Below are 13,708 nucleotides of genomic sequence, written 5' to 3'. Positions count from 1 at the left end.
CCTGAAGGTACAATGTTCATCAGTTCAAACAATAGTATGCAAGTATAAACACCATGGGACCACACAGCTGTCATACCACTCAGGAAGAAGACGCGTTCTGTCTCTTAGAGATGAACGTACTTTGTTGCGAAAAGTGCAAATCAATCAAAAATATAACTGTTTGGCCATAATTATTGTTATGTTTGGAGGAAAAAGGGGGATGCTTGCAAGCTGAAGAACACCATCCCAACCGTGAAGCACGGGGGGTGGCACCATCATGTTGTGGGGGTGCTTTGCTGCAGGAGGGACTGGTGCACTTCACAAAATAGATGGCATCATGAGGAAAGAAAATTATGTGGATATATTGAAGCAAAATCTCAAGACATCAGTCAGGAAGTTAAACCTTGGTCGCAAATGGTTCTTCCAAATGGACAATGACCCCAAGCATACTTCCAAAGTTGTGGCAAAACGGCTTAAGGACAACAAAGTCAAGGTATTGGAGTGGCCATCACAATGCCCTAACCTCAAGCCCATAAAATTTGTTGGCAGAACTGAAAAAGCGTGTGTGAGCAAGGAGGCCTACAAACCTGACTCAGTTACACCATCTCTGTCAGGAGGAATGGGCCAAAATGCACCCAACTTATTGTGGGAAGCTTGTGGGAGGCTACCTGAAATGTTTGACCCAAGTTAAACAATTTAAAGGCAATGCTACCAAATACAGACAGACAAATGTTAAAGGCACAGTCCATACATTTGATTTTCACCCTGAAATGCTCTGGAGGACTAAGGGGGGGACGTGCTTGCTAGTGTACCCTTCTTTAAAAAATACAAAGAATAAGACAAATATGACCAAACATGTACAAAGAATATACTTATACTTATTGGTGTAAATATATATTTGTTTGTTTGTTTTTATACTTGGTCTGGCCACCAGGGACAGAGAGAGTGTGGACTGTCCCTTTAATTGAATGGCAGCCCCAGGTCAACCCCAAGCAGGGCAGTTGTTCTAGTGTTGTGTGTATAGCATGTTTCCCTGGTGCCTTTGCATTGAGCCCATAGTGAAAACAAACCCTCTGCATTCAGGCTCCCCATAGTTAAGTGTTTTGTTTCCTATGTTTGATGCGCAAAATAGCCTATAGCTCTTGTCACTTGTTTTGATTGTGAATGTACAGTACATATGGTTTTGAATAGGCTACACAATGCCTACCTTTTTTTGGGGTAATTTCTCCATACAATTCTATTGGGGAACTATGGTCACAGTCAGTGTGAGAGACAGGCACATGCCCCTTTGCCCTTCCAGTCTTAGAAGTGTTTTGTAAAAGCCTTGTGGTTAGAGCGTTGGACTAGTAACCGGAAGGTTGCAAGTTCAAACCCCCGAGCTGAATTTTAATAGAATTCATTTATAATCAAAGTCATAATTGCTCAGTGAGTCTGTGGTTGTGGTAAAAAATAATTGGGGGGGTCCCCCTTTTTTTAGTTTGCCCCCCAAAAACGGTATGTGCACGGCCCGGTTGCGAGATATTATTGTAGCAGTACTGCTGTACTCTGCTGTCACTGAGTTTGTCAAATGATTCTCCATGTTCACACAAAACGTTCCATGAACATTCCAACGCAAGACAATTGTCTTGGATCTTATGGTACCAAAATGGCCGCCATCAAATGATCAAACAGAGTTTGTTGAACTGTATATCTATGACTGTGGCTGCAACCTGTCCTCTTCGGATAGATAAGGCTGATAGGCCGACACATGAGCGTTGTCACCCAGTAAGGGGGTTGATGATGATTCCGTCAGCTGAAGTTTAACTGGATCCAAACCTGACCTCAAGTGGTCAAAGGAGATAGAGGACATTCACACACACACACACACACACACACACACACACACACACACACACACAATCAATCAGTATTCTATGGCTGCTATGAGTAATTGCCCCTCAGCGATGAATAAGGTTGATTGAATTAAATCCCAGTCCTGTAATCCTGTCAACACAGGTGGGTCAAGAGTGAACAGACTTCCACTTCTTAAGATATGGATGCATATTACTACCTGCAGTGAGAGGGAGGAGGGACAGGTGTGAATGAACTCTGATTGTGTACTCTTTATCTCTTTCTCTAGTTCTGTGTGATTGGTAGTAAAGATTGTTGAATCTAAATATTGTGGAATCCTTGCTTCTGTTCGTGTATGATCGATCACTGTTAGCGTGTATGTTCTTGGGTGTGTAATGTGTGTGTGTACTAGTTGTATGACGCTTCAACTGTTGCTGGTTATTGCTGAGTCGAGGGGAAAGATTAGCACTGCAGTGTGAGAGATTGAGTCCTCTGACCTCGGACTTGAGGGTAATGCATTGTGTCACCTCCGGATAGGACAGTAGTTGTATAACACACACTAGAGCTGGGGCCATAAACTGAAAATGATCCACACGACCATACCGACCATGCTGATATTGTTCATTACGATAAGTAGCCTATACTAGAGAAATATGAAGTTTGAAATGAAATACGTTTTGTTAGTATGGGCGATTGTTAATGGGACACGTGATGCTACAACCATCAAACTAGTAGTAGTAGTTTAAAGAGTAATACAAAAACAACTGGTGCACATTAATGTTATAAACGTATCAATCTATTTACCGGTATCGCATCAATTCAGGAAATTTAGAGCAACTGGATCGCCCAGGTTTAATACTCACTCACTCACTCACTCACTCACTCACTCACTCGCTCAGTCCTTGGGACCGCCTCTGATTCTTCCACTCTCTTATCGCTCCTGCCACTCCTCTGCAATCAAGACCTATTTTCAGCACATTAACACACAAATGTTCAGCTTCCTCTTCCTCTCTATCATACCTTTCCCCTTAATTATGTCCCTTTCTACTCACTTTATTTTCCATCCTTTTAAGTTAGTCTCTTTGTGTTCCCTCCCTCCCTCCCTCCCTCCCTCCCTATCTTTTGTCTGTATTGTTGTCCATGTGCCTTTGGTCAAAAGTAGGCAATATGGTGCCATTACAGCCTCAACCCTGGTGTGTTTGTTTAGCCTTTGTTTGTTGCTTTTGAATAACATCTGTGTTGACATGAAATAATGGACTTTACTCCTGCGTGACTCTCTCTCCAACACTACAGTCTCTCTTACTGTTGATAGTGTATCTCAACCGGATAATTCAAACATACGTTTGGGTCATATGGATGTGAGTCAGTCTTGGTTTAAACAAAGATTTCTCCTCACCAGCATTCACTCTAATTTTGCCCTCTTCCCAAAGCACGACCTCCATGTGGTGTCCATTACATGTCATATCTGGAATGGAAGTAATAATAACTTCACCATATGGAATTTGGCATACGGTATTACTTTGTCAAAAATGTATGTGTAATTATGGGTAATGATGAATGGTAGCCATCCTCTTCAACATGCGTAGACACACACACACACACACACACACACACACACACACACACACATACACAATTAAAAACACAGTATATACATCATTCCTGCATGCAACCATGCACTATTCTTCTATAAACAACATAGTATTGTGTGTCCTGTGTACAGCTCTGTGAAGTTATATACCACACACTCGGACTGTTTCCCATCTCCTCACTGGAAATATGACACTGGCCTCTGACATTTTAGAACCGACTTCCTCTCCCCCCACTCGTCTCCTCTCCTCCTCCACTCTCTGTCCCCCTCTCGCTCCCTCCTCTGTCTGTCTCTGTGTCAGTGTGCCAGTCTGTGTTTGGAAGCCCTCACTCATATCAGAGTTGTATATTTATCTCCATGCCTCCACTCCTCCAGGCCCCATCGCCTAATAAGGCCTGTGCAGGGAGAGAGAGAGAGAGCAGGAGGAGAGGAGCGAGTAAGGGAGAGAGAAGAGAAGAGTTCAGGGAGATGGAGTAGAGAGGGAAAAAGGATAGGGTGGGAAAGGTTTGGACAATGGGAATCCAGATTTTCCCACGTGTGTGTGTGTGTGTGTGTGTGTGTGTGTGTGTGTGTGTGTGTGTGTGTGTGTGTGTGCATGCATGTGATTGTGTATGTGTGTACTCGGTTGCTGCCTGTGAGTGTGTGCACTCGGTTTGCTCGGTCGTTACTTCATATTTGCTGCTATTTTACTACAGCTTACACTTACAGTATGAGCAAGTGACATATAGACATTAAATAACCTAGTTATTGCTGAGAATTCCGAATCCAAGACCTCAGCAGTGATGCATATCGTTCATAATGTGGCTTTGTGTTGTGTGTGAGCAGTGTATAGTACTATGTACAGTGTATAGTACTTCAAACGTGAATCCCCTTTTTTCTATGTACAGTGGGGCAAAAAAGTATTTAGTCAGCCACCAATTGTGCAAGTTCCCCCACTTAAAAAGATGAGAGAGGCCTGTAATTTTCATCATAGGTACACTTCAAAATGAGAAAAAAAATCCAGAAAATCACATTGTAGGATTTTTAATGAATTTATTTGCAAATTATGGTGGAAAATAAGTATTTGGTCACCTACAAACAAGCAAGATTTCTGGCTCTCACAGACCTGTAACTTCTTTAAGAGGCTCCTCTGTCCTCCACTCGTTACCTGTATTAATGGCACCTGTTTGAACTTGTTATCAGTATAAAAGACACCTGTCCACAACCTCAAACAGTCACACTCCAAACTCCACTATGGCCAAGACCAAAGAGCTGTCAAAGGACACCAGAAACAAAATTGTAGACCTGCACCAGGCTGGGAAGACTGAATCTGCAATAGGTAAGCAGCTTGGTTTGAAAAAATCAACTGTGGGAGCAATTATTAGGAAATGGAAGACATACAAGACCACTGATAATCTCCTTCGATCTGGGGCTCCACGCAAGATCTCACCCCGTGGGGTCAAAATGATCACAAGAACGGTGAGCAAAAATCCCAGAACCACACGGGGAGACCTAGTGAATGACCTGCAGAGAGCTGGGACCAAAGTAACAAAGCCTACCATCAGTAACACACTACGCCGCCAGGGACTCAAATCCTGCAGTGCCAGACGTGTCCCCCTGCTTAAGCCAGTACATGTCCAGGCCCGTCTGAAGTTTGCTAGAGAGCATTTGGATGATCCAGAAGAAGATTGGGAGAATGTCATATGGTCAGATGAAACCAAAATATAACTTTTTGGTAAAAACTCAACTCGTTGTGTTTGGAGGACAAAGAATGCTGAGTTGCATCCAAAGAACACCATACTTACTGTGAAGCATGGGGGTGGAAACATCATGCTTTGGGTCTGTTTTTCTGCAAAGGGACCAGGACGACTGATCCGTGCAATGGAAAGAATGCATTTTTTCACCTTTTATTTAACCAGGTAGGCTAGTTGAGAACAAGTTCTCATTTGCAACTGCGACCTGGCCAAGATAAAGCATAGCAGTGTGAACAGACAACACAGAGTTACACATGGAGTAAACTATTAACAAGTCAATAACACAGTAGAAAAAAAGAGAGTCTATATACATTGTGTGCAAAAGGCATGAGGAGGTAGGCGAATAATTACAATTTTGCAGATTAACACTGGAGTGATAAATGATCAGAAGATCATGTACAGGTAGAGATATTGGTGTGCAAAAGAGCAGAAAAGTAAATAAATATAAACAGAATGGTGATGAGGTAGGTAAAATTGGGTGGGCTATTTACAGATAGACTATGTACAACTGCAGCGATCGGTTAGCTGCTCAGATAGCAGATGTTTGGAGTTGGTGAGGGAGATAAAAGTCTCCAACTTCAGCGATTTTTGCAATTCGTTCCAGTCACAGGCAGCAGAGAACTGGAACGAAAGGCGGCCAAATGAGGTGTTGGCTTTAGGGATGATCAGTGAGATACACCTGCTGGAGCACGTGCTACGGGTGGGTGTTGCCATCGTGACCATTGAACTGAGATAAGGCGGAGCTTTACCTAGCATGGACTTGTAAATGACCTGGAGCCAGTGGGTCTGGCGACGAATATGTAGCGAGGGCCAGCCGACTAGAGCATACAGGTCGCAGTGGTGGGTGGTATAAGGTGCTTTAGTAACAAAACGGATGGCACTGTGATAAACTGCATCCAGTTTGCTGAGTAGAGTATTGGAAGCTATTTTGTAGATGACATCGCCGAAGTCGAGGATCGGTAGGATAGTCAGTTTTACTAGGGTAAGTTTGGCGGCGTGAGTGAAGGAGGCTTTGTTGCGGAATAGAAAGCCGATTCTAGATTTGATTTTAGATTGGAGATGTTTGATATGAGTCTGGAAGGAGAGTTTACAGTCTAGCCAGACACCTAGGTACTTATAGATGTCCACATATTCTAGGTCGGAACCATCCAGGGTGGTGATGCTAGTTGGGCGTGCGGGTGCAGGCAGCGAACGGTTGAAAAGCATGCATTTGGTTTTACTAGCGTTTAAGAGCATTTGGAGGCCACGGAAGGAGTGTTGTATGGCACTGAAGCTCGTTTGGAGGTTAGATAGCACAGTGTCCAAGGACGGGCCGGAAGTATACATAATGGTGTCGTCTGCGTAGAGGTGGATCAGGGAATCGCCCGCAGCAAGAGCAACATCATTGATATATACAGAGAAAAGAGTCGGCCCGAGAATTGAACCCTGTGGCACCCCCATAGAGACTGCCAGAGGACCGGACAGCATGCCCTCCGATTTGACACACTGAACTCTGTCTGCAAAGTAGTTGGTGAACCAGGCAAGGCAGCCATCAGAAAAACCAAGGCTACTGAGTCTGCCGATAAGAATATGGTGATTGACAGAGTCGAAAGCCTTGGCAAGGTCGATGAAGACGGCTGCACAGTACTGTCTTTTATCGATGGCGGTTATGATATTGTTTAGTACCTTGAGCGTGGCTGAGGTGCACCCGTGACCGGCTTGGAAACCAAGCACTTGGAATGGGGCCATGTATCGTGAGATTTTGAGTGAAAACCTCCTTCCATCAGCAAGGGCATTGAAGACGAAACGTGGCTGGGTCTTTCAGCATGACAATGATCCCAAACACACCGCCCGGGCAGTGAAGGAGTGGCTTCGTAAGAAGCATTTCAAGGTCCTGGAGTGGCCTAGCCAGTCTCCAGATCTCAACCTCATAGAAAATCTTTGGAGGGAGTTGAAAGTCCGTGTTGCCCAGCAACAGCCCCAAAACATCACTGCTCTAGAGGAGATCTGCATGGAGGAATGGGCCAAAATACCAGCAACAGTGTGTGAAAACCTTGTGAAGACTTACAGAAAACGTTTGACCTCTGTCATTGCCAACAAAGGGTATAATACAAATTATTGAGATAAACTTTTGTTATTGACCAAATACTTATTTTCCACCATAATTTGCAAATAAATTCATAAAAAATCCTACAATGTGATTTTCTGGATTTCTTTTCTTCTCATTTTGTCTGTCATAGTTGAAGTGTACCTATGATGAAAATTACAGGCCTCTCTCATCTTTTTAAGTGGGAGAGCTTGCACAATTGGTGGCTGACTAAATACTTTTTTGCCCCACTGTATATCTGTGTATGGTTATTGTAAGACCACATCATTGCACTGACAAAAATTTGTGTGCCATGCTTCTCCACAATGCACTTCCAAAGCTGGGAGGTGAATCGCCATTGTTTACTGTACAGTACCCTCAATGCCAAACCACCTTCTCACATCCTGCGTTCTCTCCTCTCTTTCACTATCACTTCTTCCAGGGTGTTTTCTCCAGTAACAACTTTTCTGGAAGTACTTTAAAGTGCTTAGTGCTGCTGACACACTGGTGTACTGCTCATAGTGTAGTATCACCTCTGTGAACTGTCACCTGGTTAATTTAGCTCTTAACAATGCAGTGTATTGAATTGCCACTACATTCAGGGTCCTTGGGACGTTCCAACTCTGACGATACCCCATTGAAGTTCACATTTAAAATTGGCAAGGTAAGGGTGCTGTTCAAGGTTAAGGATCCCGGATCCTATACGGTACCACTCATCATCCCACCTTCCATCTCTTTCTATCCTACAGAAATGCCCCTCCATAATACGGACACCCCGAGGAGCCGATGGGAGCAGGGCTTGCGGCCGCCGTGGGTCGCACGATTGGCTGGAGGGCAAAGCCCCGCCTCTTCAGGGGTGGAGTCAGACACAGAGAGCAGCAGCACAGAGAGCGAGAGGGTAAGGAGGAGTGGGTCTCACGTTAACTAGCATCAGGCGGTTGGTTGTTTACACTGGTAATGTGGTCAGAGTCAGACGCTGCTAGCCAAAGCGACTCAACGTACACATCAGTGTATGTGTCCAACGCTGGAATTGAACCAGTAACTTTGGTGCCACAGTCATCGCACTCTAACCAACTGAGCCATCGGAATGACTTTTTGATCCAGGTTGAATAGTCTCTTTTCAATCGTCTGTCTGTCTCTTCTCTACCTCTCAGTCTCCAGCCAAACATTTAGAGGCGCGGTCACTGAGGATCCTACCGTTGCCCTCCATGCTGCAACAGCGAATCACAGAGATTGACCAGCAGAGGGAGGAGCTAAAGATAGAGGTGAGACACTGATGGATTAATGAATGAACAAGTTAAACCCTCAAGGGCCTGATTGTGTCTCATATTAAACCATTTCTATGGAGAGTGGTGACTGTTCAGTAAATGTATCTGATGAAGTCTGATTCTGGAACTGTTCACAACAAACCAACTCCTTTTTTGTAATGTCTCCTTCAAAGGCACATTCTGCATTCTTCGTTGTGGGACTAAACATCTCTCTCTCTCTCTGTCTCTGTCTCTCTCTGTCTCTGTCTCTCTCTCTCTCTCTCTCTCTCTCTCTCTCTCTCTCTCTCATGTCTGCCACTCCAGCTGCAGCTGGAGATAGCCCTGTTGGAGGGTGAGCTGCAGGAGGAGAGGAACGAGCTGCGCAGACACACTCTGTATCTACAGACACTGCAGGAGGAAGGCGGGCAGGAAGAGACACACAGACAGACGGACAGACAGAAGGTCAGTAGTGCTTTACACACAAGGAGCATAAGGAGAAAGACAGACAGACGCAGACGGACTGACGGATGGACGGTTAGCGGTGCACAGACAGAGCTCCATTCAATACCATCCAAAGCATCCTGTCTTCAGGCGGTATGTTTGAATCTCATGGTTTGGGACCGGAGAGTGATATGGCCTGTACATGAGTAGCTATAGCAGTGAGGTAGACACTGAGTTACTTCATGTGACACTATAGGCATAAGCTATGTGATAGTGGAATGAGCTGACAAACAGATGGATCTTTATATAAAGGGATGACTGTTCCCTCTCTCATCCCTCATCCTCCTATTTTCTCTGTCTCTCTCTCTCTGTCTCTCTCTCTCTTTCTTTCTTTCTTTCTTTCTTTCTTTCTTTCTTTCTTTCTTTCTTTCTTTCTTTCTTTCTTTTGTTCTCTCTCTCTGTGTAGGAGCGAGCCAGTCTGGAGGTGGAGAGGGCCCGGGTTGAGGAGCTGAGGAGTAGGTTGGAGGAGAAGGAGGCACTGCTTCCCAGTCAGCCAGAGGGCCAGAGAGAGCAGCTACTGATCCAACTACAACAGGTGATTTACTGATCCAGGAACAGTCCAATGACTGGGGCAGTATTCATTAAGGCACGCAATGTTTTAAAACGTTTTGCAAAACAAAAACAAAAAGAGCTTCTTTATGTCCAGGTTGTACCTACCTGTTTCAGGCCGTTTTCTTCCGTTCGTTACCTTATCAATAGTACCCAGCTAACTGATTTCATGCCTTGCCACTAGACCGCGTGTAAAAGAGAATGCACTGCGTCTTCTACCTGTTTGTCTGTCTAGATGTACTTAGGGTAGTTCACAGGTAGCCTAGCAGAGTGACATCACCCGCCCTGAAACCTGAAGTGAAGTCAACTTTGTGCAGTGGAGAGCTAGCTTTTGGTCTAGCCTCATATACAGTTGAATTCAGGTGCTAGTGACAGCATGGTTTCACACTGCCTCTGGTTAGAACTCATTTCACATCATGTGTTCTAACTCTAGCCTCTCTGGTCATTGTTATAAAGGATTGCATGTTCTTTCTTGTCGGCGGTACTAGTTATCTTTGTAGTACCTCTTCTACCTGATAGGTCAAAGTGTCATAGAGGTATCTGAGACAGACATGCAGGCAGGCAGACAAAGGGTTCGTTGTGCGTTTTGGCAGTGACACTGACATGGCGTGTCATTCTGATGACAGTGGATGTGTCCCACATGGCACCCTGTTCCCTATATAGTGCACTACTTTTAACAAGAGCCCAATGGGGCCTGGTCAAAAGTAGTGTACTATATATAGAATAGGATGGCCTTTGGGACACAGCCTTGAGAGCTACGACTTGGTTTAATGGTCTTGAATGGAGTGGTCCGACCAGTTGTTTTTTGGTTTAGTGTTCTAAGCCACAGGCTCTTTCTGTACTAATCAACAGCTTTCTTCCATTTTCTGTCTGTTCCTCTCCTTCTGCATCTTTCTTTCATCACTTTCTCTGCATCCCTCCATCACACTCTCTTTTTCCCTCCATCTCTCTCTGTTCCATCTCTCTTTCCCTCCATCTCTCTCTCTCCCTCCATCCCGCTCTCTTTCTCTCTTCCCCTCCGTCCCTCTCTCTCTCTCTTCCCCTCCATTCCTCTCTCTCTCTCTCTTCCCCTCCGTCCCTCTCTCTTCCCCTCCATCCCCCTCTCTCTCTCTCTCTCTTCCCTTCCGTCCCTCTCTCTCTCTCTCTCTCTTCCCCTCCGTCCCTCTCTCTCTCTTCCCCTCCATCCCTCTCTCTCTCTCTTCCAGGAGAAAGAGATGGTGGATGCAGCCGGCCGAGTGTTTGAGGACTGGGAATTCCGTGTCCTGGAGAGCGAGGCCGGAATAGAGGAGGAGGAGAGTGAAGGAAAGATGGAAGGGAAGGAGAGAGGGAACGAGGAAGATAAAGAGAAGGAGATCTCATGCCAAAAGAATGCTGTCAACTCAGCGCAGGTAAGCCAGGGTCGACAAATAAGAAGACGACAACATTTCAGAGAATCTCACAGCTCCAAGCTGGTTCTACTAGTTTGGTTAGAAGCTTATCCCCCACCACATACTCTCTCTAAATGCCCCCCCAACAGTAGTCACTCTCTGTTTGGAAACTGCTCCTCACATGTAACCCCCCCCAACAGTAGTCACTCTCTGTTTGGAAACTGCTCCTCACATGTAACCCCCCCCAACAGTAGTCACTCTCTGTTTGGAAACTGCTCCTCACATGTAACCCCCCCCCCCAACAGTAGTCACTCTCTGTTTGGAAACTGCTCCTCACATGTAACCCCCCCAACAGTAGTCACTCTCTGTTTGGAAACTGCTCCTCACATGTAACCCCCCCCCCCCCCAACAGTAGTCACTCTCTGTTTGGAAACTGCTCCTCATGTAACCCCCCCCCCAGTGTCAAAACCCCTCACATGTAACCCCCGCCCCCAACAGTAGTCACTCTCTGTTTGGAAACTGCTCCTCACATGTAACCCCCCAACAGTAGTCACTCTCTGTTTGGAAACTGCTCCTCACATGTAACCCCCGCCCCTGTTTGGAAACAACAGTAGTCACTCTCTGTTTGGAAACTGCTCCTCACATGTAACCCCCCAACAGTAGTCACTCTCTATTTGGAAACTGCTCCTCACATGTAACCCCCACATGTAACCCCCCAACAGTAGTCACTCTCTGTTTGAAACTGCTCCTCACATGTAACCCCCCCCCCCAACAGTAGTCACTCTCTGTTTGGAAACTGCTCCTCACATGTAACCCCCCCCCCCAACAGTAGTCACTCTCTGTTTGGAAACTGCTCCTCACATGTCAACCCCCACATGCCCCCCCCACAGTAGTCACTCTCTGTTTGGAAACTGCTCCTCACATGTAACCCCCCAACAGCCCCTGTTTGGACAGTAGTCACTCTCTGTTTGGAAACTGCTCCTCACATGTAACCCCCCACTCTCTGTTTGGACAGTAGTCACTCTCTGTTTGGAAACTGCTCCTCACATGTAACCCCCCCCCCAACAGTAGTCACTCTCTATTTGGAAACTGCTCCTCACATGTAACCCCCCCCACAGTAGTCACTCTCTGTTTGGAAACTGCTCCTCACATGTAACCCCCCCAACAGTAGTCACTCTCTGTTTGGAAACTGCTCCTCACATGTAACCCCCCCCCCCCAACAGTAGTCACTCTCTGTTTGGAAACTGCTCCTCACATCACTCTCTGTTTGGAAACTGCCCCGCCCCCAACAGTAGTCACTCTCTGTTTGGAAACTGCTCCTCACATGTAACCCCTCACATGTAACCCCCATAGTCACTCTCTGTTTGGAAACTGCCCCCAACAGTAGTCACTCTCTGTTTGGAAACTGCTCCTCACATCACATGTAACCCCCCCCCCCCCCACAGTAGTCACTCTCTGTTTGGAAACTGCTCCTCACATGTAACCCCCCCCCCCCCCCAACAGTAGTCACTCTCTGTTTGGAAACTGCTCCTCACATGTAACCCCCCAACAGTAGTCACTCTCTGTTTGGAAACTGCTCCTCACATGTAACCCCCCCCCAACAGTAGTCACTCTCTGTTTGGAAACTGCTCCTCACATGTAACCCCCCCCCACAGTAGTCACTCTCTGTTTGGAAACTGTTTGGAAACTGCTCTCTCACATGTAACCCCCTGCCCCCCCAACAGTAGTCACTCTCTGTTTGGAAACTGCTCCTCACATGTAACCCCCCACTCCTGTTTGGAAACTGCTCCTCACATGTAACCCCACAGTAGTCACTCTGTTTGGAAACTGTTTGTAACCCCCAACAGTAGTCACTCTCTGTTTGAAACTGCTCCTCACATGTAACCCCCCCCCCAACAGTAGTCACTCTCTGTTTGGAAACTGCTCCTCACATGTAACCCCCCCCTCAACAGTAGTCACTCTCTGTTTGGAAACTGCTCCTCACATGTAACCCCCCCCCCAACAGTAGTCACTCTGTTTGGAAACTGCTCCTCTGTTTGGAAACTCTCTGTTTGCTCCTCACATGTAACCCCCCCCCCCAACAGTAGTCACTCTCTGTTTGGAAACTGTCACTGTAACCCCCCCCCAACAGTAGTCACTCTCTGTTTGGAAACTGCTCCTCACATGTAACCCCCCACAGTAGTCACTCTCTGTTTGGAAACTGCTCCTCACATGTAACCCCCCCCCCAACAGTAGTCACTCTCTGTTTGGAAACTGCTCCTCACATGTAACCCCCCCCCACAGTAGTCACTCTCTGTTTGGAAACTGCTCCTCACATGTAACCCCCCCAACAGTAGTCACTCTCTGTTTGGAAACTGCTCCTCACATGTAACCCCCCCACAGTAGTCACTCTCTGTTTGGAAACTGCTCCTCACATGTAACCCCCCCCCCCCCACAGTAGTCACTCTCTGTTTGGAAACTGCTCCTCACATGTAAACCCCCCCCCAACAGTGTTTGGAAACTGCTCCTCACATGTAACCCCCGCCCCTGCTCCTCACATGTAACCCCCCCAGTAGTCACTCTCTGTTTGGAAACTGCTCCTCACAGTAGTCACTCTCTGTTTGGAAACTGCTCCTCACATGTAACCCCCCACAGTAGTCACTCTCTGTTTGGAAACTGCTCCTCACATGTAACCCCCCCTGTTTGGAAACTGCTCCTCAACAGTAGTCACTCTCTGTTTGGAAACTGCTCCTCACATGTAACCCCCCCTCTCTGTTTGGAAACTGCTCCTCACAGTAGTCACTCTCTGTTTGGAAACTGCTCCTCATGTAACCCCCCCCCAACAGTAGTCAACAGTAGTCACTCTC

General features: G+C 46.3%; 1 protein-coding gene across 1 annotated transcript in view; it reads left to right on the top strand.

Moving 5' to 3' along the window:
- Window positions 1-13,708, top strand: part of LOC115105151 (pleckstrin homology-like domain family B member 3) — a 30,805-nt gene that overhangs the window by 3,980 nt on the left and 13,117 nt on the right. Inside the window, 5 exon segments of the mRNA XM_029626816.2 lie at window positions 7,948-8,096; window positions 8,353-8,463; window positions 8,770-8,907; window positions 9,353-9,481; window positions 10,701-10,883. Of these exon segments, the coding sequence (XP_029482676.2) occupies window positions 7,948-8,096; window positions 8,353-8,463; window positions 8,770-8,907; window positions 9,353-9,481; window positions 10,701-10,883 (710 nt within the window).

Source organism: Oncorhynchus nerka, linkage group LG3 (genome assembly GCF_034236695.1).
Source record: "Oncorhynchus nerka isolate Pitt River linkage group LG3, Oner_Uvic_2.0, whole genome shotgun sequence".
In the NCBI taxonomy this organism is placed as follows: Eukaryota; Metazoa; Chordata; class Actinopteri; order Salmoniformes; family Salmonidae; genus Oncorhynchus; species Oncorhynchus nerka.
This window is presented reverse-complemented; position numbering and strand designations above follow the sequence as displayed.